The following is a 26,415-nucleotide window of genomic DNA, read 5'->3' on the forward strand; positions in this document are numbered from 1 at the left end:
GCGCCGGGAAGTTTGTTTCAAGGGTTTTTATTAAAATACCCCCATAAAATGTCATCCCATAAAAAAGCGCCCTTAGACCCCCTCTGCATTCAACAGCCCGGGGTTAAAGGTGTGTGAAGGGGGCCATGGCCTCCCCGGTACGCCCGGGACCGTCGCCCACGCCTGTGTCAAACCATACCACCACCCTGGGAGGCCTCTACACAGGAAACTTAAATCTAACCTCGATAAATAAAACCAAATGTTTATTTACACCAAAGAATTCCAACACTGGATCTTTCACATATGAAGGACAAAGTATATATACACAGCAAGGGGTAGCAGGGCTGTAACAAGGGTGCTTTTCCTTTGTCAATGATAATATTTGTCCACAATTACTGATCTACCATTTCAGTTTAAGTTAACGTCTGCTCGCTCCTTCCTCTCAGTGCATATTTACAAGACTGTGAGGTAACTGGTATTCTCACCACATGGCACGTGAGGGAGGGGATGGTGGGTGAAGATGTGGTATCGGACTTGGCGCAGTCTGATTTTTCCAGCTTTAAGTAGCCACCAGCTTGAAACCTATATAAACAATTTAAAAACAATATACCAATAACAAACTAATTCCAGAGATCCAAGCCAAGCAAGGGCAGGAAGAACCCTGCATGAGAAAGGGGCTGATGAGAGCAGGGCTTACCCCACAGCAGCCCCTTTCTCGGGAGGTGGCAAGGACTCCAATTGGATCAGTAACTTCATCTTTTAAGACTAAAATTACATGCAAGTGGTGAGTTGGCATTCTGGTTGGCTCCTAAGGAGACATGATTCAATCCAATTAGGGTTTCAGACATTATCTGCACTTACTTCTTTTAAGCTTACACCACCTCTCCATACTGGAATTGTCTCCTCAGTGTACCCGGGGCTGAGCCATGTGCAGGAGATGGGGTTCAAGTGAGTGGTACTTTAAGAATCCCCCTCCCCTGCCTCATGAAGACTTGGTTTGGTAGTCCCTGGAGAACAGCACAATCCCCCAAGGTGTAGGCTTGTGGAGGAGTAATGGTGGGAACATGAAGAGAAGAGATTTCCAGCAGGATGCAAGAGCTTGGAAATGCTGTTGATTCATCTTTGTTCTTAAACGAAGAGTACTTTTTTTTGGGGGGGAAAAAAATAAACCAAACCAAAAACTGTCCGAGAAATATTCCATCTGTAGGTATTTTCAGGGAATCCCCTGAGTTACGAAAAGTTCAAGTAAAAAAAAAAGAAAAATCAGCCTATAATAATGTTGTATATAATGACTGAACTACTATAAATCCACAAGCAACAGTTCAGACACGGTGCCTCCAAAGCGTTCATCCCCTCCCTTCCCCTGCCAGGCACGAGCTGCGTCCTGAGGAGAGGTGGAGAGGGAAACCTCTTCCCCACCTGACTCAGCTCAGGCAGCAGGAGACAGAGCCCATCACTACTGCTGAGCGCCTGCAGCAGCTGGCACGGGCATCCCCAGCGTGGTGGTGGCAGAAATGACAGGTGAGCCTGCTAGAGGTCCAAGGGGCGAAGGTGTTGGCACTGAAGAAATCCCTGGAAGAGAGACAGGGGAGCAGGAATTAGAGGGAAGGGAGCGCATCGCTCGCCAGGACAGCTCAGCTCCTCAACCACAGCGGTACCTTTGCAGCTCAGTTTGCTGCCGCTCTGTTACGTTTTCAGAGCTGCCAAAATAAACCCAGATTAAAGATCTGTGACTGTTCTCTGCAGCCTCTGAAGTGAGCTCAGAGTTGTACGTGTACAGATGTCACTGACGGGCAGGATCACTGTCCTTCAAACTGCTGCCAAAAAAATCCAACCACAAAAGCACTTTTTAAAATGAGAGCAGAAAAGCAGGTCAGGTTGCAGTGAGGGCTCGTTTATCACGCTCTCCCACCCACTCCTTTGTGGCCCTCCTTGCCCTCGTCATCAGTCCCAGGAGATACCTAATGCCCCACCTGCAGAACTCACCCTCCTGGATCCTCCCATCCACACAGCACATGTGAATGCTTGAAAATGCCCCGCGCCAAGAAGAGTCGAGAGCAGAACTGACCTGACATCATGCTCGCACTGCTGACAGGAGTGCTGCCACCCGGCATGTTGGACGAGCCCATCCGAGCTTGGTCTTTCACGATGGGATCTAGGAAGAGCACACTACCCTCAGGTGCCGTGTCGCCAGGCAGCAGCTGAAGCACGCTGGCTGCCCGTGACCTCCGTGCTCAGCCAGTCCTGGCAGGCTACGCCAAATAGCATCAACCATCATCTACTGGAACACAGAAGTTTCCACCAGCTCCAGCTGGAAGCACCCAAGAAGGTACCAAGGTAACGTGATCAGTGAAAAGTCGCCTAAACGAGGCGCTCTGGAGTCCAGCAGGACTGCTCCACAGCAAGAGCAGAAGGAAATGAAGGTGAAGTTCATCTCCCTTCTATGCTAAGCAATTGCATAAAGCCAAACCCAGAAAATGGGTGCAGCAAGCAGAAAGGTTATCACTAATTACAATCACATCTCCTGTCTCCATAACACATCCCACAGCAGCCTGTGGGTTGCAACAAGCGTCACTGGGGCTTGTTGTCTTCTGTCATCTGTCCCCACTTTACTTGTTAACTCTTTATTTTCAGCTGCAGGTAAATAACGCTCCCATCTGAACAGACAGCCCCTTCCTGCCTCCCAACCCTACTGCATCATGTGAGGGAATTTTTAATTTCGCCCTTCCTCATGCTGAGGTCAGTGCAACCTGTCTCTCTACTTGGACACGAGTTAATTTAGCTGTTTGTCCAACTTCCACACCAAAAGCTTTCAGCTTTACTAATGCAAAACATTTCACTTCCATGTGTGCCACAGGCATAACACAGATCTACACTGTTTCTTCATTATACAGGCCCATTCAGCAGCAAGAAAAAAATAAGAATATAACTGAGCAAATACTTGTATTTTGCATTGTTCCAGCTGTTTCTGAAACCTAAATATCAACATTTGTGAGAAACAGCAAGCATTTAGAAACATCGACTAGTGAAAGTTACATTTTTGCTTGCAAAACCAAGCCCTGAATATACCATCCACTGTGGTACATGTTTAGCAACAAAATGAGTTAATTGGGACTGTTTCTCAATGACCCAGAGTTACCTGGTTTTGTGAAAACACAGGAATCTGTGCCCAGCCACCTGCAGAAATTAGCCCGGGCTTAGCACCAAAGCTCCTTTAACACAGTGCTGCTGATCCACTGGCCTGGCAGGGGCACACAACACTGTTTCCTCCGCTGGTGTAGGAAGCAGTGGCCTGTTTTATCCACCACAGAGACAAGCAGCCTCAGCTCCAGAGCAATGATTTACAAAGCCCAGGCTTGTTATGTCGCCGTCCTTAGCTCCTGTCTGCACAATACTGGAAGGGAGATCTCCCAGAGGCAGAACTCTCTGGACAGCACATGCTGGCAGCAGCCCATACTTACAGAAGTAGGGGTGTTCCATGGCTTCCCTCGCTGTGAGTCGTGACTGGTGATCGTATCGCAACAGCTTGTCTAAGAAATCCAGAGCTTCTGGACTCACCAGGTGTTGGTTCTCACTGTGAACAAAGCGCTCCCATCGCTTACGGGAGTGTCTGTAGGAAAAAAAAGACACACACATCAGGCTAGGCAGAGGACACAACGCCAAACTTCACCTTTTTAAAGAGCAAGGGCTGTGACAGGCGTCCACCTCCGAGAGGGGCCGCTGCTTGGTGCGGCAGCAGCGGGGCCGAGCCGTGCCAAAGCACCAAGCAGCAGTACGCCGTGTCTCCACGCGGCGGCACAGCCACCACAGCCTGGACAGCACGAGGACGCAAGTTCAGAATGGATTTACAGGCCTCAAATCCCAGCTTCTGCTCTTCCCTTATGCCCTCAACAACAGTTCCTTGTAGTTTTGGTATGGGTCACACAAAATAACTCTATGAGGGAAAAAAACTGTAAATGCCATCTTAACCAGCAACTGATTTTCTACACTGTAATTCTGAGAAAACACATTTTGTTTTCTTCCCCAGAATACCAGAGAGAGTATTTGCCCTTCGTGCTTTATGCCCCAGCAGTTCATTTATTGCCTAGATGACATTTAAAAACCTTTCCTCAAGTCCATTTGCAGATCAAGGACCACGGGAAGCACTGGCAAAAGGGATTAAAGGCACAAAGCGACAGTTCTCAGGAATCTTGGCTCTGATTTCTCCCACAAGCGTAAGTTTTTGTTTACTTCAAGGTCTGTTGACAGAGCAGTAGCTGTCTGGGTTTACCAAGAGCTTATGAGCTACTCTGGACCGTGGCTCACCTGCCCAAGATGTCATTGAAACGTGGATCCAGTTCAATGTTGTATTTGTCAATGTAGTCATACAGATCTTCTGTTCCCAGCACCTTGGCTATCCTCACCAGCTGGGAACAAACAGAGAAATAAGTCACTACTGTGAGGAGCCAGCGTGAAGACACAGCAGCACATTCCCTTGGGGGCTTGAACCTGGTCTGAGTGGTCTGAACCACCAGCCACAGGGTCACCTCGTGGCTCTGACCTCTCTGGCCACATACAATCACAGGCATCATGAACTCACCTTTGATACTCAGTAACCCACGGCAGCCAGGAGGCAGCTGCATACCCTAACACCACTAAAACTTGAGATCTTGCAACACTAACTGTCTTTGTAGTAAGAAAATATTCCAAACTAACAGATTGGGAAGGCAAGAACAACTGGGCAAAATGTGGAAAGTCTGTAACTTGCACGTGAAGGGTGAAGTGTGGCCCCAGAGCGCTCCACAACGAAGGTCTGAGAACAGAAAGTCACTGTTTTGAACATCTGCACATTAGTTCAGGTGCAGAGCACATGTTAAAGGTTTAAGTATAAAAATTTTGGCCGAAAGGCAACACAAAGATTTCAGAATCTATGTAAAACTGTACCCAATTCACAGTTTCTACACAGAGGGGAGGGAGGGTGGCTAGTGGCAGGGGCTTGCCACATGACCACCTCAGGAACAGTCCACCCACATACCAGAACACACCAGCCTTAATGTAACTATTATAACTTCTTCCAGATACCTACTGAGGAGCTCATAAATACAAAGCACCATAAATCTATTTCTATTTAATTGGTTAGATAATCTTGCACACTTGAGAAAAGAAATGTGGCTTCAAACCGAGCAAAGAAGCCATTAAAGAAAGGCTTAAATTTTTCAGATCCCTCGATAGAAGTGTCAGTGGGAAACCTTCACTGTGCTAAGAGAACAGAGATTGTACATGACCAGCTCTCACCTGATCATAGTTGTCATGGCCATGGAAAAATGGCTCCTTTCGGAATATCATACTAGCCAACATGCAACCCAAGCTCCACATATCCAGACTGTAATCATACATCTGTACAAAACCAGAAGGACAATTCAATTTCAAATGAATAAAGCAGAACAGACTCCCAACACTAACAGGCTCCCCCCTCCCTCCAGTGACACAAACATGGCCACGTTATGCTGGGAATAGACCCAAATATCTTCATGCATCCTCATCACTAGATGGCTGTTCAGCTCACTGTTCCAGTTACTCAAACTGGGATACAGCAATGAGCAGAACAGCAGGTATCCTATTTCCACCCTTGTCCATAACGATATTAAAGACCAGTGCCTTTTTCTGTTTTCACTGCAGACTTCAACATTATGAATCATTGGGAAACATGTGGAGAAGGGAAGGGTCACAGGCAACAAAAGGAGTGGACTCCACGAGGTACTCGGGCAGGTGAGGAAGCACCTTCATTCAGAACCAGCACGATCTGCAAGTCACCAGTAACACTGCTACTCCCAGCCCTCAGCAAACTGCCATCAGGTATGGGGATGGTTTTATAGCTTAATTTAGAAGTTCGTGCAGTTCTAGCTACTCCCACAAGGGCTTTGTTTCATTCCTGTACCTTACTGCCAAAGCAGCCTTGCTAAAAAAATATTCAACAGTTGTATTCCAAGATCCATGATGATGGTTCTGTGGCTCTTCCTCAGGGCCTGAGACTACTCATTAGTTTCTTTAATTCAGCAGCGTTATAGCCACTGCTTCCTGCAATACATTTCAGAATGGACTATCTTTAGCTTCAGGTCTCTAGATACCTGAATTTCTGGTTTGCTACCTTGAAACGGCACAGACTTTCCACATAAAAGTCAGTGACAAATCCTGGTAATTCTTACCTGATAATCTACAAGGAGTTCAGGTCCTTTGAAATATCTGGAAGCCACTCTGACGTTGTACTCTTGGCCGGGGTGATAGAATTCAGCCAAACCCCAGTCTATTAGTCTAAGCTAGAAATGGGAAAAAAACAAAGAAAAAAGGCTCAAGGGATGCTCCAGCTCACCACCGGCTGAACCACACTTTAGTTTGAAGCTTCATTTACAAGTCTTCCATTTTCAATTTATCTGAAGTTGATCAGAGCATCTGCCAGACATTCTCCCCACACCCATATCATCAACCAGTCTAAATAAAATACCTCTCCTTACCAACCCCATTTATTGGTTACCCATTTATATGGGTTACGTGCAACCCATAAAAACTTACGAGAAGCACAGAATTTCACTTTACATTTCTGCACAGGATGGAAGTGCAGCCCCCCTTGAAGATGTCTGCTAGGAGTAGCCCAAAGGGATCCTAGTTTGCCAAGAGAAAAGCAGGACGTCTCCCTGCCCCATGTTATTACCTTTCTGTGCTCGTGGTCAATCATGACATTGTGAGGTTTGACATCTCTGTGCATGATTCCCATGCTATGGCAGTAATCTAGAGCCTGCAGGTGACATACAAAGAAACAGATGCCGGAGTCACAAGAAGCTTTCAAGTTCAATCCTACTCAGAAGTATTTCCACATATACCAAGTTTAACCAGATGGCAAGAATTTACTGTCCAGTATTATATCCTGGACTAGACTAACAGACCACAGGAAACACCTCTCGGGCCCCCTTTCAAAGGGAGGTCCCAGCAACAGAAGTGTTGTGACTTCACCTCATGTACTTCCTCATAAAAATGGAATCTCAGAGTCCCTAAGAGCAGGGTTACTAGGCACTACTGATCAAACAAGTCTCCCCTTCTCCAGACTCCTGAGGAGAAAATATTTGTTTCAGAAGACTGGACAACTATATTTGACTCACATTCCATTAGGGCACAAAACCAGCCAGTAACAGTTCACAATTTTCTGTTTTCAGAGGCTACACGTATTTTTGATTTAGGATCTTAAGTTATCTCAGTGTACCCAAAGGCTCTGCTATCCTCAGAAAAACAGGACTAGAATTTGTTGCAGAAACAAAGCTGAACAACTGATACTGACTCGATATATATATTTTTCTATCCAATCCTTCCACAGGTTTTCTCCTCTCTTCCCCCCCATTAGTGACACAATAACCATCAGGATTAACTGAGTGCAAATCCTAGAAATAAACTGGTAAAACAGCAAAACACCAACTTACCTTCAAAATCTCATACATGTAGAATCGAATATCATAATCTGTTAATGTCTGGTATAATTGCTGTGGGACACAAACACATCGCATCAGTGTTCAACACCCAAGAGAAATACCACATCCCTGCCAACCCAGACCTGCTCTCTGCTGCTGTGGTTCTCCAAATGCGTTTAAGGGACAGTAAGAGTCACAGCCATTCTGCTCCTGAGGCAGGTCAGGAGGGAAGGGGACAAAGAAACATTTAAATCCCTTTTCCCAGAAGTATGGAAAGCCACGGAAACAGCTGTCCACATTTAAAGTGGTTCCAATAAATAGTTATATGCTGAACCCAAAAGCAAAGTGTTTCAAAAAGGCAGGCACTGATGGTCCCAAGGTAACAGAACAATTTGCTCCGAAGGTTAGAATGCCACTTGGAATCTGGATTCTCATCTTGTAACTTCTGCAGCAAAATGGTACTAAAGGACTAATTACAAACTTCTGTCCCAAGTGTATTTACCTTTTAAAGACAGTTCCTATGCTGGAAGGAAATGATTCAATAACTTGCCTGCCCCCTATGTACTTGCCTTTCCCCAGCAAAACATTATGAGTGGCTTTCAAATGGCAAACAGTAAAGTTCACAGCCCACACTGTACCTTAAAGTCTGTGTTGTTTACATGTTCAAAAACCAAAGCGGGTGTCCGAGACTAGAACAGAGAGAAAAGCATTCAGCCACGTTAAGTTGAGACAATATGTTTTCATTTAGGATAATGAATTAATCCATTTTTACTTCTAAAACAGCTCGGAGCCCCTCTGCCTCAGACATACTTGTGATTCCCCTCAGATAGAGAAAGCAGAGCCAAAGCTGCAGCTGCTGGCAGCGCTCTTTGTAGAATGAATTAACTTGTTTCAGTTCACTGGTATCTCACCCTTACAGAGTGAGGGGCTGGAGGGACCCGTGGGGGAAGGGCCCTCTAAAAGAAGTTAATCAGATTAAGAGCTGATCTGATTAAGCAATTCAAAAGCAGGATTTAAGAGCAGGGGAAAACAAGAAGCCAGATCAGAGCTGAAGTCAAACACAGCAACTTCACCTATAACCCCAGTGCACCCTTTAACTCCCTCCCATACTCACCACAGGATCTTTTACTATATCTGCAAGAGTGATTATATTGGGACCGCCTCGCAAGTTCTCTAAGATCTTGATTTCACGCTTGATTTTCTTCTTTTTAACAGGCTGAAGAATAAAAACCCAAAGTGTAAGACAAAGCACTCCAGCGAAGTGAGGCTAATAGACAGCCTAACAGCCGGATGACCACGGTAGGTGACTGCAAGTCAGCAAAATACCTCAGAGCCTTTGCAAGTTAAGTTCAAACAGCCAGATCTTCTTGTTACCTGACTATGCATCATTCCAGTAAGGGCTCAAACATCTGCAGTCTCCTTTCTTACCATACAACCCTGACAGCTACAAATATTAGTTTCATGTGAATGAGGGTTAGGAAGATGGCATTTTTTTAGAGTGTGAGAAACGTTTGGACATTGAGGGAGCTAAACAAGCACAGACCCCAGTGTTGGTGGGGCTGGGAAAGGGCTGCCATGTGTGAACATGACTTGATAGTCCAAAACTTCTCAACTGGCATGTGGTAAATGTATAACTATGAGAAGTCCATGAGCTACCTGAGGGCCACTAAATGAAGGTGTTTCACCAATCAACGCTGTGGAATAACCAGCGTCCAGGAGACCCTGACTCAGTCTGGAAGGATATTACACACGCAATGGAACACGCAGAGCAGAAATGAACATTTTAAGGTTAGCAGTCCCTAAATGTAATCAGTGGCTTTAAAGGCCAATGATCCCGTTAGCTCACAGGCCTCTGTGCACATGACAGCATGCCATGGCACTGGCAGTTAGCGGAGGTGAGAATTTTCTAGTCAGCTGCTGAAGTGTTGCTTAGCTCCAAGTAAAAATGTGTTGCACATCAGGACTTCTTTAAGGTAGAGGCTAATTCCTTACAGGCAGAGATTTGACTTAATAACCAAGGGTAGGGCTTCTATCAGGAGGCTCAAAATGATGGCCCACTTCACTGAGTGACACTCCAAAGCCACGCTTTAAGGATTTCAGTTTAGAATATCGAACATTTTAGACCAAATGCTGCACTTTCCGGCCTCCTGATCACCTTCAGACAGATTTTATCTTTTGCCCAATCCCCAGCTCACCTTGAGAATTTTAACAACTACTTTTTCATTATTTGTAATGTTGATGGCTTCAAATACTTCACTGTATTTGCCTCGGCCCAGTTTTCGAACTAGCTGGTAGTCATCTTGATTTCTGTGGAGATAAAAAGTTACAAGTTCCAAAGAGCTCAGTCATTTCCATCACAATTTACAAACCTCTCAACACTAAATCACTGCCTCACCTTCCAGACAAGGTGGATTAACTAGTGTCTTATATCTCTTGATATATGATTAAGAATTAGGAGAGAAACAGGGAGCTTCTACTCACCCAAGTTAGATTCAACCTAGAACTTACTTCTTCTGCAGTAGGTAACATAAGCCCAACTCTGCATTTCAGCATCAGCAAACTCGAGCTATCCCTTCCACTGGTCTATATATATCTGGAAGCTACATTTTTCCTTGTATAATGTTGTTAAAATCAACAAAGCCAGTAAGACCAAAAATTTCAGTGCTAGCCTAAAAACAGACTAGACACAAACCACCACTTACACTCAGAAGACTGTGTACCTCTCAGAACCCAGGAACTGCAACAAAGCTGAGGGCAGAACCTAGCCTGGGACGTGCTATACAAAAGCAGGAATGCAGAGCTACCAAGCTGGCATCACTGCTGTCTGATTCTTGGACGGTTTAGTCATGAGCTCAGTTTAGACACCTCCTTCCTTCAAAAAGCAGCAGACATGTCTTTTCCAGTCACTCGCAGGGAGCTGAGCAACAAGTCACAAAATAGCACGTACCTATTTCAGTCTGCTGAGTCTCTTCACTCATGTAAGCCACTTCAGATGTCTTTTCACTTCTTTTCAGCCCTGCACCCAGGGCTGTTTAGATTGTTTCAGAAAAATATTTTCTTCCCTCCGAAAGGGGACATTTCCTGACTACCTGGCAAAAATTCTTCAAACCAAACTATAAGGAAGCTGCTAAAAATGGTCCTGCACTGCTGCGGATTTAAAATTTTGACAAGAAACACTTTTCTGAAGAAAAGTTGAGATCTGAACACTTGCCATTCACACTAGACATCTGCCAAGGAGCGTGAAAAAGCCTAACGTGGCACAGGTGCCCGAACTCCCCGTGCACCGCTATGCAGGATCCTACAGGGACTGATACCAGCCCAGGGACACCCACAAGCAGCCCAGAGACTCACCCCCACTCCACAACATGCGACTCATAGTCCCAGTACTCCCGGGGTCTGTGTGTATTCACATCCGTGTAAACTCTGGCCCTGCTCGGCACGGGTCCCGACATATCAGACAGGTTGGCAGGTGGAAATGATGAGATGTCTGAGATCAGAGGCTACCCGAACTGCAAAGCTGGACAGAGGATAAAGGCCTCAGGTTCTTCCACCTGCAGAGAAAAAAATAAACCAGAGGTTAAAATCTCAAGATACTATAAAAATATTTAAGTTAATCATTAAAAGCTGCTGACAAGGAGAGGCTGGAGCCCAGCCACAGGCCTGGGATCATTTGTCAGAGCTTCAAAACAATTTGTCTGCTCTCCCTCCCACAGGATGGGGCCAAGTAGCAAAAGTAACAGCCCTGACCCAACCTTGCAACTTTCAGCACGTAGTTTCCAACTTGTGGTTGCAAAGATAACTTTCCAAAAAGGAAGAAATCAACGTGCTCTGTGCCTGCAGACAGACTCCTTCCTTTCAGCTCCAGAGAGAAAGCAACAGCCATCGGCTGCAACGTCTCCCCCAGCCTGGAAGAAGCCTTGTGCCATCCCACGTAACCAAAACGCTTCATTCCCTCGAGGCTGCACAACTACCACCTCTTGCAATGCGCTAATAAACGATACTGCAGCCAGAGCTGACAGATCCACAGGGCCACCTGTGCCACCCCAACGAAGGACTCGCTGAATTTCAACTTCTAGACACACCAATTTGAATTTAAGTCAGAACTTTGGGATTTACTTGCAATTCTTAAAAGGACCGAAGCCTTTCATGTGCTCACACACAAAGGTTTGTGTGGCTACGTTGATTCATCCTGTGGAAAGAAAAAAAAAACAAACCCTGAACTGATCCACGACTACTCTGCCCTTTTCACCCACTGAAAAATGCAGGTCCTAGCCAAAGCCCCTCTGTGCTGGTCAGCTCAGGAGCAGCTTTCTGGAGGAAGGCAGAGAAATCCAGACCCTGTGTCAGACCATGGATCTTCTCAGGTTCTTTTTAAGCACCCTCCCACCCAGGTATTACTGCGCAGGCTTGTACAGAACAGCTTAAGGGCACTTCCACACGATCACCCATGCTGCTTTCCCCACAAAATAAAAATGTAAATGTATTCACCTGGAAGCAGCACCAGGACCAAACTGCTATCCAAAGACTGCTGAAGTCTGAACATCACTCTGGGGATTTCTGCAGCACATTTTTCCCATTTCCACATATTCTGAAGCAGGCTGTTGCTACTCTGTTCCTGCCCTCCTGCACAGACATCTCATCCCACCATCTCACGACAGATGCCTTCTACATATGACCCAGTGCCCACTGGAAGTGAGCAAGGCTGACAGAGCAGGCAGCCACCAGGTCTCGTCTCTGGGCTTAGTTAAGAAAAAAAGCAGCCCCACGCTGCATGATGCAATTCAGTCCTAGCACAGACAATAGCATTCACCAGAAGATGGAGGACATTTATAGTGATAAGCTACATTCACACTAATTAGACCATTGTCAGGAAAAGTACATCCCCAACCAGCAGTGAGACAAGAGGGCATGGGGAAGATCTCAGAGGCCGGCCACTACGAACCATTCAGGGATCAAACGGCTTGAGGATGCTCGGAAAAGCTCACGACAGAGCAAGGCAGCCAGGAGGGCTCTGCTGGGCTGGGGTACAAGTTTGGGTCGCAACTTTCTATAGTCAAGACATTAAATCCGACTGTCCAAAAGGCAGCATCTGTGTTGGGATTATGAGGCTTTACCCAAACACGGAAGAAAAATTCTGCCGCAACGGTTTAAAGATGTTTCTTTGCATTCTGCTTGTCCAAAGGATTTGTAAGCACCTCCGCTTCTTCCTCCTCACAATGTGATTTTTGCAAAACTTCTGTTACGTTTTATCAGTACTGAGACTAGTCAAAATAACTCAAAAGAAAGTAACTGTATGTCAGAGACAAATACTCTAATTTCTGAATATTTAAGACAACAGTGACTTACTACGGTTTTATATCAATATTGTCCTACCTAAAATAAAAGCAGGGTCTTTGCACCTCCCAAATCTTTCATGAGTGAAAGCCCACATGCTTTTAAATGTCTAAGTACAAGACTCTCTTTGTCAGCTTTCAAAATAACTTGCAAGGAAGGAAGCTGTGTCGGAGCATGAAAGAGCATTGTTTGGTGTGCAGCACACGGAGACTACCCAGCCCTGCTCACAGAAAGGCCCTCACTCAGCAGGCAATGCTATAACCTAAACAAATATAAGGGACTTATTTGCTACGCCAATCTCATCCCTTCACAGAAAACGGGCAACTGCCAGACTGCAGGAGGCAGTAATAGCCCCATTAATCAGAAATTAATCAGAAAGACCTAGAAATCTGCTCTGAGCAGTTAGCTTAGGCTAGCAGGATGCATCACACCAGAAGAAAATTCCAGAAGCAAACCCCTGCTCTACTGGCAGTGTCCTGTCGTTTATTTGAGGTCTGCAGTACCTCAGGCTGCTGCAAGAACCACTGGCTGTGAAGATGGTGGAGGACCTGGGGGACACAGGTCTGCTGTCCTTCATCACATCACACAACTTGACCAGCAGCTGGTTCTGCATTCGGAGGCAGAAACGCACGCGAGGTCTCTTTCTGGTGTGGACTAAGCCTCCTCAGGTGGCACTGACCTTGGCAGCGTGGGTTATTTTTTGACCTACTGACACACCAAGGGTGTTGAAGGCAGCTCCAGGTAGAGGGGGTGGCAGTAATCCAGCCCCGAGGTTAAAGGGACACAGCTCTATTCCAAGGCCTCAGCCCAATAAAGGAAGGACGGGGCACTTCAGCCAGGTGTTCAGCTAACGGAACAATATCAAGTATTACTAAAAAAAAGTCTATTCCTGGACAAAATGTGAGTCCTCTAACAAAATATCCTTTCAGAAGATTAGGCAGCAATCATCTACGACCTCAAACCATTTATGTGGCATGACTCAGACACTTAGAAACTATATGTATATTCCAAAAACGTACTCAGGCATTAACAGAGCGTGCACGTTCACCAGAACACTTTTAGTACAGTGAAATTAATTAGATTTAAAAGTTTAATCACTGTGTTTTTGTTTCTCCTCAGTCCATGTGCTTCTGGCAGGAGACACACCAGCTAATTTCCTCTGCCCAATACTCCTTGTGTAGGAATTAACTGAACCTATAGATGTCTAAGATGACTTAGCAATTTTAATTTTTAAGCACAAGTTGGTATCAATAAAGAACAGGTGACTGCCCCACCTCACCCAGCTTCGCAAGATCAGTTTCAGCATGGAAAAAAATAATAAAAAAAAAGGAAAATCAATCCCATTATCTAAAGATAGATCAAATTTCACAGGGGATGTTTTCTGTCACGTAGCTCTAGCCTAGCACAAGCCGTATGCTGTAACAGCCTGCTCAGAAAAGGGCTTTTTTCAGGAAATAATTGACTGTAGCTTCTAAGAATGGCACACAATGCCTATTTATGAAGGTAGGGATTATTGTCTGCTGTTCTCTATACAGGAAGAGGAGAGAGTCTGCACAGATAATTTGGTTTTAAAGCAAAGTTACATACATATACAAACTTACCCTGCCTAAAAGCTTCTCACTCTCTGCTCAAAAGTGCTGAGGAATTTGTATATATTTTGCTTTCACTGCCCCTACAAAGGGATAATTTCGCAGCGGACCCAAGCTCTTTGGCAGAAGGGACCGACACAAATAGGTACAAAGGATGGAGACAGCTGTGGTCAGTTCAGCTTGCAGTTTTAAGGTAGAAAACCTACAGTATGGGCAGGGATTACACCTAGATGAATGTCCTGAGCTTGTTATAAAGGAATTCTGTTTCTGCAGAATCCAAACAGAACATGTCATTTATTAATTCCTGCATTAATGACAGAATTATAGAATAATTTATGTCGGGAGAGGCTGCTAAAAGTAATCTAGTCAAAGTAGATCTAATTAGATCAGTTTGCTATGTCCAGTGTAGTCCTGAGCATCTCCAAAAAACACAATACACCTCTGAAAATTTTAATTTCTCTGGTAGACAAGTGTTTAACTAGGAAACATAACCACGCGCTTTTCGGCAACATACCAGAGGTCACAGAGGGAGGAAGACAAAGCTCCCAGTCACCGTCTGACACGCTGCTCAACGCTGAGGCTGGCCAGTGCAAGGACAGAGAAGAAAAAAGCCTCTCAATGTTTACTTTGAATTTGATTTTTAAAACATTTTAATTTAAACCACTGTTACAAACCCTCTCCTTTTTAAAAAGGGATTTTATCATCCTTACAACGCACCCTAATCCCAACGGCAACCCCTGCTGCCAGGGAGGACCTGATTTCTTGTGAAGTATCCCTACTTACAGCACCTATACCCCAATAGCACAGGAATTTCCTACACCCTTTGTCCTTCCAGATGTATCCACTTACAGCAAGTAGCAACAAAACACAATTAAGAAATCTATGCAAATTAGTTTCTGAGAAACACACCTACTCAGCCTCTAGTAAAATTCACCTTTTTTTTAAGTCAAGAAAAACTGAGATGCTGGAATATTTTTTTTTTCCCTCCTTTTAAATGGAAATGTTTTTGGCAGGGAGCCTTCCTCAAGCACACAGTTACTCAGAACCTTGAACCAAAGAAGTTGCACCAGTATGACACAGTGCACGTACAGACTCCCAGCAAGCTGGAAGCCAAGAGCTTCCCAGCAGACTGGTGTCCCGAGGAACCTGCAAGTGCTGTCCAAGCAATGACCTTTGTGGATAAAGTTTGGAGTATAAATAATGCACCCAAGAACAGGAGCACCACTTGACACTGGCTCCCTGTGGATTGCTGCTAACAGCACAACCTGCCCTTGGGGTGGGCAGTACATTGCTGGGTAGTCCCAAGTTCACCCAGGCAGAGCAGAGTGAACTTGGTGAACACCACAAACATCATCATTACCAATGACCCACCCAAACTCAAGATTCAGTTAGCGGAGAGCCGTCCCAAAGGAGTAAGACAGGCCCCAAAATGCCCCAAGCCAAACTCAGAGAGCCAAGAAAATGTTTCCATCACTTTATCAGTTCCAGAGGGGCCACCCCAGACAATCTCAAGGAGGAAGCGAGATGCACAGGTCGCTCAAACAGGTCTAGAGACTTTCCCCTCACTTCTACTTTCCCCTTGTAAGCTCATTACCAGCTGCGACTGTGACAGACTCAGGCTGTAAACAGGCTGAGGCAGACAGCAGCCGGTTCACTTGGAGAAAAGCAAAGCCCTCTGTCAGCTGAGAAGAGCAGAATTACAGCAAGTAGTCTGGAATCAAAAGGTTATTCCTTTCTTTTACCCACAACTGCAAGTGAGACATCACCTTCCATAGCAAATGCCCAAACGCAGCCTCTGAAATCATGAGCGTGTAATGTGCTTTATTAGTGAGAGGAAGCACCGCAATTATCAGACGGAATTGGTTATGATTCCCCTCACACAGCCCGTTTATCCCTTGCCTGTGAGCCTCCCAGGGAGGAGCACACACTTCTTCAGCGTTTGGAGAACATCTAGTACTGGACAGACATCACTGAAATTAAAAGATCAAGATGTGCTTAAATACTCCAGTCCAGCCTGCTAGCAGCCTACAGGAATCAAACCCCACCTCACCTGTAAAGGAAGAAATAATAGTAACCAACTTTATAACAAATATGTTCTGTCTCACCACTAAAATCTGATTTGCGTATTTTCATGATGCTGGAACTGCAGCAATACAAGTGTGGAACAGATGACCTCCACAAGTCCCTTGTAACCTGTATTTTTCTATGATTTTATAGCTGAAATAGAAACAAGCCAGGATTAACAAAACTGACATTTTATATCCTTTCTGGAAGACCATTTACCTACTAAAGGGACATCATCAACTGAAAAGCAGATTTGAAAATCTAATCCAGTTTAAAAAAAAAAGCTTAGGTTTGAAATCAAACTTTTCTCTTGGTATTTTTTTGGAACAGCACAGTCTGCTCTAACTTCCATTTTTCCACCAAAATTATTTTCCAGATTTCTTTTAAAGAGCTGGTTGTGTTCAGTTGTGGAGAAATAAACCATATAACGACCTCAAACATTCTCTTAAAAAAGAAACAGGAACAGTTGTGATTTAATTCAAAATAAGGCCTGACCAGTCAGTAGGGAAAACGGTTGATAGGTTTAGTTAAGCTGGAAGAAACATCTTGGAGTAATTCTGTACTAGCAATGTCCTAAAATTGAGAGTGGTTCTTCCTTCATCAGCTTCACTGCTTCCTCCCCTGAATTCCTCGTGGTTCCTGCCAATGAAGGAGTCATCCCTTGTGAGGATCATCACACTCTATACAGAAGTCACAGGACTGACCATGGAACGGTTTTACTGTAACTCCATATTTTATAACCTCCAGAGTCTCGGGGAAAACTTAACTCTCCCACTTCACAAACGCAGAAAGCAGCATCTGTCACGTCTGACGCTCTCCAGGTTGCCCTGGCAGTATCACTGGTGCCCACATGCTGTCCTGGCAGGAGTTCAGTCACAGAATCAGTCAGGTTGGAAGAGCCCTCTGGGATCATCGAGTCCAACCATTGCCCTGACACCACCATGGCAACTAGACCATGGCACTAAGTGCCATGTCCAGTCTTTTCTTAAACCCCTCCAGAGATGGTGACTCCACCACCTCCCTGGGCAGCCCCTTCCAATGGCTAATGACCCTTGCTGAGAAGAAATGCTTCCTAATGTCCAACCTGACCCTCCCCTGGCGAAGCTTGAGGCTGTGTCCTCTTGTCCAGTCATGGTTAGTCTTCATTTTTGTTCAGACCAGTAGCAGCTAAATTTTAGCAGAGCTTACAGAGACCCTCTCTGGGTCTCCAGCATCTCAGCCTAGCTGGAAAACTATCCTCTGCAAAACTTCAGTGTTGGCAGCAGCACGTGTACCTGGGGCAGAACAGTTGGGATCTTCTCCTGCAGCAGGAGGCTGCCAGCGACGGGAACACTCCTCACTCCAGCTCCTAAAGGATCTGACACAGAACAGTCAACTTGGAAAGCTCTTCTCTTCCCACTTCTTCCCAAAAAGCAGCATCTCTCCCTGACAGGCCAATCGTTCAGCTGACTTGACTCCTATGGTTCATGTACAGAGCATGACTTAGCCAGAACTCACACAACTAAACTGTGCTACCATCTGTAGAAGTTACACGCTTTTAATTGATCTGATCGTGCAATTCCAAGAGGCAGGAACAGTTACAAGAGCCAAAGGATAAACCAGGGTACACTGCATGTAACTATTTCTTCAGGAAATCCCCGTGATCAGCTGTTCCCATCCAGCAGGCAGCGCACTGCAAACCATCTTCACAGTTCAGCTGGCATCCAGAAGGCTCAGCAAGACACCCAGTGCAAGCCCCTGCCAGAAAGTTCTAACATAATTCTCTAAAAATTCATCATTACCAACACAAGACAAACCTAGCTACAACCACTCTGAAAATCAAATGGAAAAAAAGAGCTGTTAAACTCGGAAATCAGTATCTATCACCCACTGGGTACCCTGACACAACACACCGAGCGCTGGGTTTGTGCAGCTACAGCCAGCTCTCCTGGACATCGCAGGTGGTGTCAATGCATTGACTAAGATTTTAATATTTCACACCAGTTTTGGAGGTGACCTGAAGCCCGGTGATCACAGCACCCATCACTGAGCGTAACCCAGCAGGGACACGAATGCTAAACCCACCCTTGCCGTGCCAAAAACCCCACACCACTGTCGGCCACATACAAGGACAAGTTTGTCCATCTCCACAGCATGTTGGACATACTTGACATACACCTGGATGCCACGTGTTCTAAAATACCCAAACTGGTAACTTTTAATTTGTAAACTGAGTTGACACGGATCTGGATGCTGCACAACTTCCTCAGGGAGCTAAAAGCCCTCCTTTTCCTTCTGGAGTACAACTGAAAGTGCTGCTTAATCTGCAGAGGCAAGGCTGGAATTTAACAGCACGCTGGTGACAGAGAAATCTGTGACAAAACTTGTAAGAGAAGGAACATTGCAGGAGCTCTTGTTTTTCCACTCTGGGAATTCATTTGTTGTGCGTGTCCACACTCATCCATCCTCAGAACATGAAAAATAAAGATTTACTGACAATGCACACACAAAGATGTGCCGAGAAACTGCCTCCTCCGAGGGCTCTGGCACGGGAGAGGCACCATTTCACCTCCGTGAACACGCAGGGAGGGCTCCTCTTCGTATCAGAGAGACCTCTCCCACCCAGTGAAAGCAAGTTCTGGCACGTAATTCTGCCTTACCACTGCAGATCATGCTGGACTCTCCCTACACTTAGCTTAATTAAAAAAAGACTACTTTACCCTGTGGCTGTTGCAGAAGGTGTGAGGGCATAGGCCTACTTCTCTGCAAAAACGGACAGAAAAACTTCGTTTTTCTAGGACTGCTGATAACAACCTGAAGACACAACTGGCAATCTGCAGCCAGATTCCACCTTGGCCCAAAATTATTCTCCACTTCCATCCATTACATATTTTATTCACCATTCACTTCAAGCAAATTGCCATAACACAATCCAGGTATCAGATGAAGCAGCTGGACAGCCTGCTGTAGAAAGTGCCTCCCTGCAAACAGGAATATTTCTTAAAGATTAGAAACTGGTCACAGGAAGGACAAAATCTACCTCTCAGAAATAAACCCAGTGGAAAATTAAAATTATTGAAATCACAACCTTCCAAACAGGAGTCTGTGGTGATATTGTCTTGAGTCCCCAAGAACTCCAAGTCTTCCTTCTGCTCTTCAGCTTCCCAAAGCAGCAGCATGACATGGATAATAAAATCATTTGTTTCAATAAAACTGTTCAGAACAGTCTGAACAAAGAGCAGCAAGGCTCCTGTCAGGCTCGCTTTGCTGCTCCTCTACTGCTGACACCTGAGCTACAGAAGATATCCCTGAACCACTGATCCTATGACCACATTAACAATCCCACTTCTTATCAGCCTTTCATACCAACACATACGTTTGGCACCTGGATGGCAAACAGGGTCCAAAAACCAGCTTGTAAAAACACTCTGCTTTCAGCAGCAGCACTAACGCCAGCTCAGAAAGCTGCAGTCTCCTCTTCAAAGCAGTTTTTCTAGGTCCAAAGGACTCCTTCTCTCCAGTTAGGTTCTGTAAATTCCAGGAAAGTCAGCTCTTGGAAGCCCCTGGAAGGAGATATCCAAGCTCAGAAAAATTATCCAAGAGTTGTCTCACAAGTAAAACCAGGTAACAGTTGTAGCCAGACTGAGTCACGGCAGTCCTTCCTCATCTTAAAATCTGTGGGGTTTATTCTCTCAAGACCCTCAGGGACAATTAAAATGGCATCAACCTCACCCAGACAGTTTATAGAACAGATACCTTAATGTAAGCAATTCAATAATGGAGGAATAGCAGAGGTGACAGGGCTGGTAACCCAGAAATAAATCCCTGCCTCTTCAGAAATGTGACATGAAATTAATCACACCACCACAATGTCACCCAGTTGCCTCTCCTGTCTTCCTTCCCCTTATTCCTCAGAGGACGTGAGGAAAGACAAAAAGAGAAAATTAGTTCTGTAAGGAGAAAAGGCAGAACAAGAATTCAAGTGGAAGGTAGGAGGACACCCACCATTTAATAAAACTGGGAAAACTTGGGTCCCCATCCCTTTTATCCCACCAGAAACACAGTTTCTTTCTCTACAGCTCCACAAACCCACAACCACCTTTTGATATCCTGTCTTCCCAAGATTCCTCCCACAAACCCATCTCATGCCTATTTACCCAACCTGCAGTACTTGAAAACGCCCCAGATCTCAAATAATTAAACTCTTCCCGTGTCTCACCTTCAGGAAACAGTAGTTTACCAAGTCCTTCCCCAGTAACCCCCACTCACAGCTCTGCATCTTCATTCTCACATTTTTTCAAGTAAGCGAGTACCATTAATTGCCCCTGCACAAAACTCAACTCCACCCAATTTCGTGAAACAATCCATGACCCAATTTCCTCCACATTTGCTAGAACCCACTGCCAATCTCACCACCCCTCTTCCAAAGAGCCATATTCCCAGCAGCACCTATTTCTCCCCAATCCATGAATTCACGTGTCCTGCCAACCCCAGAGAACCTGTTCTGAATCTCCCACTTGGAAGTCTCTGCTTTCTCCTCCAGCATCCCATTCTCTCACCACATTTTCCAATTCTGCATCATCCCCACCACAGCACCTCACCCAGCTACATTAACTTCCCCTCCTTTGCTACAGAGCCAAGGCTGAGACGATGTTACCTTCCTCAGCCCCGTTTCAATTCCTCGTGGGCAGCACCCAACGCAGCAAGCTCACCAGTCTGAGCTGCAGGACATGTTCGCTGAACTCTCTGCTACCGCCCACACTGGGCACCAGAAGGTTTCACTGCCAATGCATAAATAACAGAAATTATATTACCAGGTACCAGAGAAAGGAAATCTCTCTCCCTTGCCAAGATGCAAGGGAAGGTCACTTCCAAACCCCAGCGATCCAGAGCACCATCATGATGCACAGGAGCGGACCCTCTCCTGCCAGCGGGAGCCCCATCCTATCCCAGTTTTCTTTTTCCAGTTACAGTGTGCGTCTCTGCAGAGGACGTACCACTGTTGGCACCTTTTACCCAGGCACGGCGTTGTGCTACAAGAACTGGAACATTAACCTAGTCCTAGTTTTAGGACTAATTTAAGGAGCTGATCAAGCTTCACATTTTCCCCAAACCCTGCCTAAAGTCTTCCCAATCAGTCTCCCCTCTCCTAGCCCAAGCTTTGCCCCTTTTCTACATCATGCCCACATGAACAACGCACAGGACGAGTGGTTTCTCTGCACCTACCCATGCTACGTCCAGAATCCATGCTGGCAGTCACATCCAACAGCCAGGCTGTTGGTGAACACCAACTCTGAGCCTGAATATTTGGAGCAACTATTAAGTTTTTGAAAAGACAGAGTGTTCCAAGAGCACACTAAACTGCTACCTGCCCCCCAGCAGAAGCACTGCTGTCTCCCTGTGCTCCTCTCCAAAAGAATGACGGTGCCCCCAGTCACCCCCGATGGGCGCTGGCCCTCAGACGCACAACGAGCTGCTCTTCCCCAGCCATTTACGGAGCACACTGAGGACAGAGCTTGCACGAGCCAGGTGAGCACACGTGGAGCACACAGCACGGCCACCTCCAAAGACACACACACAGCACCCAGCTTCACAGCCTGGCATCAAGGGCCAGCGCAGGAGCAGCTCTCCAAGACCCCAACCCAGGGGCAGGTTTGAACAGCGCACGCCCCGCGTCACTGCAGACCTCTCTCGCAGGTACCAGGGCTCAGCAAGGACACGAAGGACCCCACCACTGAACAACACAGGCTCAGGACCCATAAATTTAGCTTGCAGAAGTGAGGGACATGCCCTCGTGAGTCTCTGCATAGATCAACCACTGCTGTCAGCAGAAAATATACCGATGACTGTGTGCTCATAATCCAAACTTTATTGGTCGTACCCAAAGCCCTTAGTAAGAAAGAATAAAGTAATCTGACAAACAACACGCATGGGGTTTCATAATCTTATCTGCCCTTTCGTTTACAAAGCATATTTTACCAACAGCTACACAGCCCATTGCCCCAAGGCACAATTAACTAAATTACAGCCGAGGCGAGAATGACCACCGCTGCTTTGAGAACAGGAGAGCGACTGGTGTGGAAATCCGTGAAAATCACCCTCCCCTCCACCCAGAAAGGCCCAGAACAGAGTCCCTGCGCGGCTGGGGGTGGGAGCAAGCAGAGCCAGGCCTCTCCTTGCCCCTCCGCACACCTCGCATCCCCCTGCTTTTTTGGGCAGGGCGGCGAAAAGCAAAGACGGAGCCTTTTCAGTAAATAACACCCACACCGCCTAAACGTGCGAACTCGGAGAGCTGGGGGGAGGGGAAGGCTACCCCTCCGTCGGGCCCTGCCCTTCCTGCGTGGCCGGGGGCAGCGGGCGGCCCCAGAGCCGGTCCCAGGCCAGGCTGAGGGCAGCCGAGGCGGTTCCCCCGCAGCGCCCAGCCCTGCTCCCCCCCGGGGGCACGGAGCCCTCTCTGCGAGCGGGAGGCGGCGGGCCCTGCCCTCCCCGCCGCGCCGGGCCCGCCCGTTCCCCGCCGCCGCCGCCCGTTCCCCCCTCAGCGTCGCCAGGCCGGGCCCCCCGCCGCGGCCCAGCTCCCCTGAGGGGCGGCCCTGGCCCCTCAGCCCACACCATGCCCTCAGCGGGGTGGGGGGGCGCAGGAGACACTGGGGCGCCTCCCCCTCGCCGCCCCCTCCGCCCACCCCCGCCGCGGGGCCCCAGGAGCGGCGCGGGAGCCGCCGCGGCCCGCCGGTACCTGCCGCGGCCGCCCGCTCGCCGCCCGCCCGCCGGCCGCACACAGACAATATGGCGGAGGCACAAGGCTCGGCCGCCAGCCGCAGGGACCAGAGCGAGGCGCGCCGGAAGCGGAAACCCCACCGCCCCGCTGGCGCGCGACGTGCCGCGGGGAGGGGCGGGGCGCGCATGCGCAGAGGAGGTCGCAGCGCCGCGCGGGGGGTTGTGGGGGCTGTAGTCCGCGGCGGGGCGGGCGGGGGCCGGGGGGGACCGGGCCGTGTCCCCGCTCCGCACCCCCGGGCCGTGCCCCGGCGGGCGGCGGGGGGGGGCCTGGCCGTGCGCGGCGGCCGCTGCCCGGGGCCGGGCCCTTCCGCGGGGCTGTGCGCGGCGCCCGCCGCCAGGGGGCAACTGTGGCCCGCGGAGGCGCGGGGTCCCGGAGAGCCCGCGGCGGGGGGCGGCCCTGCCCCGGTCCGCCAGGCCCCGCGGCCGGAGCCCTGGGCACACTGCAGGGCGGCGGGGCCCCGGGGAGCCACGCACCGGCGAGGGGATGGAGGGGGCTCCCGGCCCCGCAGCGCTGGCAGGGCCCGCGGCGGCCGGGCTGAGCCCGGAGCTCTCCCGGGCCCGGTGACCTTCGCTCGCGGCCTTTTGGGGTTTTAGCCCCGGTTTCCTGCCGTGCAGCCCGGGGGATCAGCGTTACCCCCGCGGGCTGGCCAAAGCAGATCACCCACAGACCCCTCCTCTATCGCAGGCCGAGCTGGGGGAGACCCCGGGGAGGAGGAAACGTTTCGGGGCACAGCCCGACCCCTCTGCTGCTCCCCCCGGAACCACACCGAGCCCCGGGCAGGGCAGGAGCGTGTCCCGGCTCACGGCGCCCTCAGAGCAGGGCTGGCTGTGGCCCTGCCACTGCGGCCAGGCTCTGGCCAAGCGCTGCAGGCTGCCCGGAGCTGTGAGCCAGCCCGGAGGGGAGCGGGGTTTGTGCTGAGCCGTGTCCACACCCCCTTGCCCTCCGGAGCCCCCCATGCCCGGAGCCCCCCGTGCCATTCAGCACGTGTGGCACACGCAGACGAGAGCCGGCCCGGCTCCCCCCAGCCACGGCCTCACGGAAAGCTGAGCTCGGCCGCGCTTCACCCCGCTTCCCTCCCGGTGTGGGAGTCTGCCCCCCCGGGAGGTGCTGCTGGCCCGAATGTCACAGCCCCTCACCCCGGGTCACTCCCATTAGGTAAAGGAGCAGCTCGTCCCGGCGGGGGTATCTCCCTCTCGCGCTTTCCTTGTATTGTACGGGCCTGGGTCATCGAGGAAATCTTACAGATCCTTCTGCTGCCGAGTGCTCACGGGGGAAGCCCAGCCCCCTTCCCCCCATTGTCAGCGGCCCGGCCGTATCCTCGCTCCGAGCCCCGGCCCCTAAAAATAGCTCTTTGTCAGGCGATTGTTCCGACACCTTCGCGGCGGCATTGACGTGGGCCGGAGCGGGAGAGCGGTGGGGTAGGTGGAGGGGAAGGGCTGGAGGTCCCCCCTGGGACCACTCCGAGTATTCGCCGCTGATAACGGCCCCTGTTGTGGGGAAATGGGCTCCTGGCGCGCGGCTGCATGCCGAGGGCCTTCCCGTGCCGCTGCCCGCCGCTGCCCGCCGCTGCCCGCCGGTCACCTCTCCCCCACCTGCCCGGCCCTTTTGCCAGCTCGGCACCGGACCCCCGCCCTGGGGTCCCCAAACGGGGGGAGGCCTCTGCCCAGGGCACATGGAGGGGATGGAGCCTTCCCGAGCCCCTGGCTCAGACCCCACAGGGTGGGGTCCAGCCCCGCACACCCCAACCAGCACCCTGGGGCTCCCCATGGGCCCCCTGCCCACCCCAAAGGGGCCGGGGCAGGCGGGGGGATGCCTGGGGGGGAGCGGGGTTGGTGGCGGGTGGTAGGGCAGCCCGGACCCCCGATGCCTCTCGGAGAGGTTAAGCCCAGCCCTGCAGAGCTGTCCCTGCCCCGGGCACCACAGGGTCGACCCCCAGCCACCCCTTCCCCAGCGCTGATCCCAAATGGCTCCTGGGAGCTGCGGTGCCCACGGCCCCCAGCCCCGCTCAGAGGGGCCCCTCGCAGCCCCCCGCAGGGGAGGCACCCCAGGGACAGCCCCTCCCCGCCTGTCACCCCCTGCCACCCCGACTGCTGTCAGCTGGAGGTCACTGACCCCCTGGGCCCTCTTCTGCCCGGCCGCCCCAGCTGCGGAGTTTTATTTCCCATGAGCGTGAGCAGGTCTGGATTAAAATAACCTCCTGGCCCAGGTCCCTCTTCTGGTGGCGCAGGAGATGGCTGTGCGTCCCCATGGCAGGGACAGGCCTGTCCCCTGCCTGGCCCTCGAGGACATCTCCCTCTCCCAGCAGTGATGGCTCTCGGGGCCGCTGGCCCCTCTCAGGAGCCCTCCCCAGGCTGGGCTGAGCCCCCCGGGGCCGCTGGCCATGGGGCAGGGCATGGGGCCAGCCCTGCTCTGATTACCCCCAGCGCTTTTTCCTTTTTCTTCCTTAATTTACTGAGTGCTAAATCCAAATATTACAACTTCCCCTCCGCGCCGCTGGTTACGCAGGCGGCCCCCGGCCGGGCATTGTCTTATTGTTTGCAGAGGGAAGCTCCAGCGGGAGATTAACCTGGCGTTCACCCCGCGCCACGGCTTCACACCCTGTCCCTGCCGGCGGGGCCCGCGTCCCCGGGGACCGCGGCCGGCATGGGGTCCCGGGGGCCAGCAGCTCTGCGGGGTCTGGTGCACGGTGGGGTGGTGGCACCGGGGTGCCTGGCAGGGTGGGTGACCACGAAGGGGCTGCTGCAGGGCTCGGTGGCTGCAGGGTCACCTCTGGCCCTGGTGGGGTGGCGAGGAGCTGGCGGGTGTCCTGGGGGTCTCAAGCGGACCTTTGTCCCGTTCCTTGCCTGGGGACGCTGGCAGGGTGCTGATGGGGTCAGGTACGGTCTGTGTCTGCTGGCACGGGGAGGCCATCGCACTGACCCCTGGTCTGCCCACCCTGTCCCATCCCATCCCAGTGTGCCCATCACCCCACGGTTCATGCTGTGTCCATCCCAGCCCTGGCTGCCCATCCCTCCCCAGTCCTTTCCCCAAGCCTGCCCTGGCCAGCAGAGCGCTGTCCCCCTGTCCCCCTGTCCCCCTGTCCCCACCCACAGCCCTCTAGACCTTGGTGGTCACTTCACAGCCCTTTGTCCCCAGGTCCGACAGGGCCGGGGGTGACCTGTGGTGCTTGGTCCATCACTGCAGTCACTGCAACAGGGAGGGTTCCCGGGCAGCGAGCGGCTGAGCTTTGCTCCGGGGCCGGTGCAGGACGCGTTGGGGT

General features: G+C 49.8%; 1 protein-coding gene across 2 annotated transcripts; it reads right to left on the minus strand.

Annotated features, from left to right (window-relative positions):
• Nucleotides 1–220: 220 nt before the first annotated feature.
• CSNK2A1 (casein kinase 2 alpha 1) lies at nt 221–23,219 on the minus strand. Of its 2 annotated transcripts, XR_011049492.1 has the most exons (14): nt 23,115–23,219; nt 10,767–10,966; nt 9,611–9,722; nt 8,530–8,631; nt 8,054–8,104; nt 7,428–7,487; nt 6,668–6,751; nt 6,165–6,275; nt 5,254–5,355; nt 4,285–4,385; nt 3,441–3,589; nt 2,048–2,134; nt 677–1,551; nt 221–561 (listed from the first exon to the last, which is right to left on the minus strand). XR_011049492.1 is itself a non-coding variant. In XM_068416088.1 (13 exons), the coding sequence occupies exons 2-13, from the start codon at nt 10,865–10,867 to the stop codon at nt 1,436–1,438; spliced, it is 1,176 nt and encodes a 391-aa protein (XP_068272189.1). In that variant the 5' UTR covers nt 10,868–10,966; nt 23,115–23,219; the 3' UTR covers nt 221–1,435. The 2 variants fall into 2 exon arrangements, 1 of the variants encoding a protein (XP_068272189.1); XM_068416088.1 differs by having other exon boundaries at nt 221–1,551.
• Nucleotides 23,220–26,415: the final 3,196 nt, after the last annotated feature.

The sequence above is a fragment of the Nyctibius grandis genome, chromosome 19, assembly GCF_013368605.1.
Source record: "Nyctibius grandis isolate bNycGra1 chromosome 19, bNycGra1.pri, whole genome shotgun sequence".
Taxonomy (NCBI): domain Eukaryota; kingdom Metazoa; phylum Chordata; class Aves; order Nyctibiiformes; family Nyctibiidae; genus Nyctibius; species Nyctibius grandis.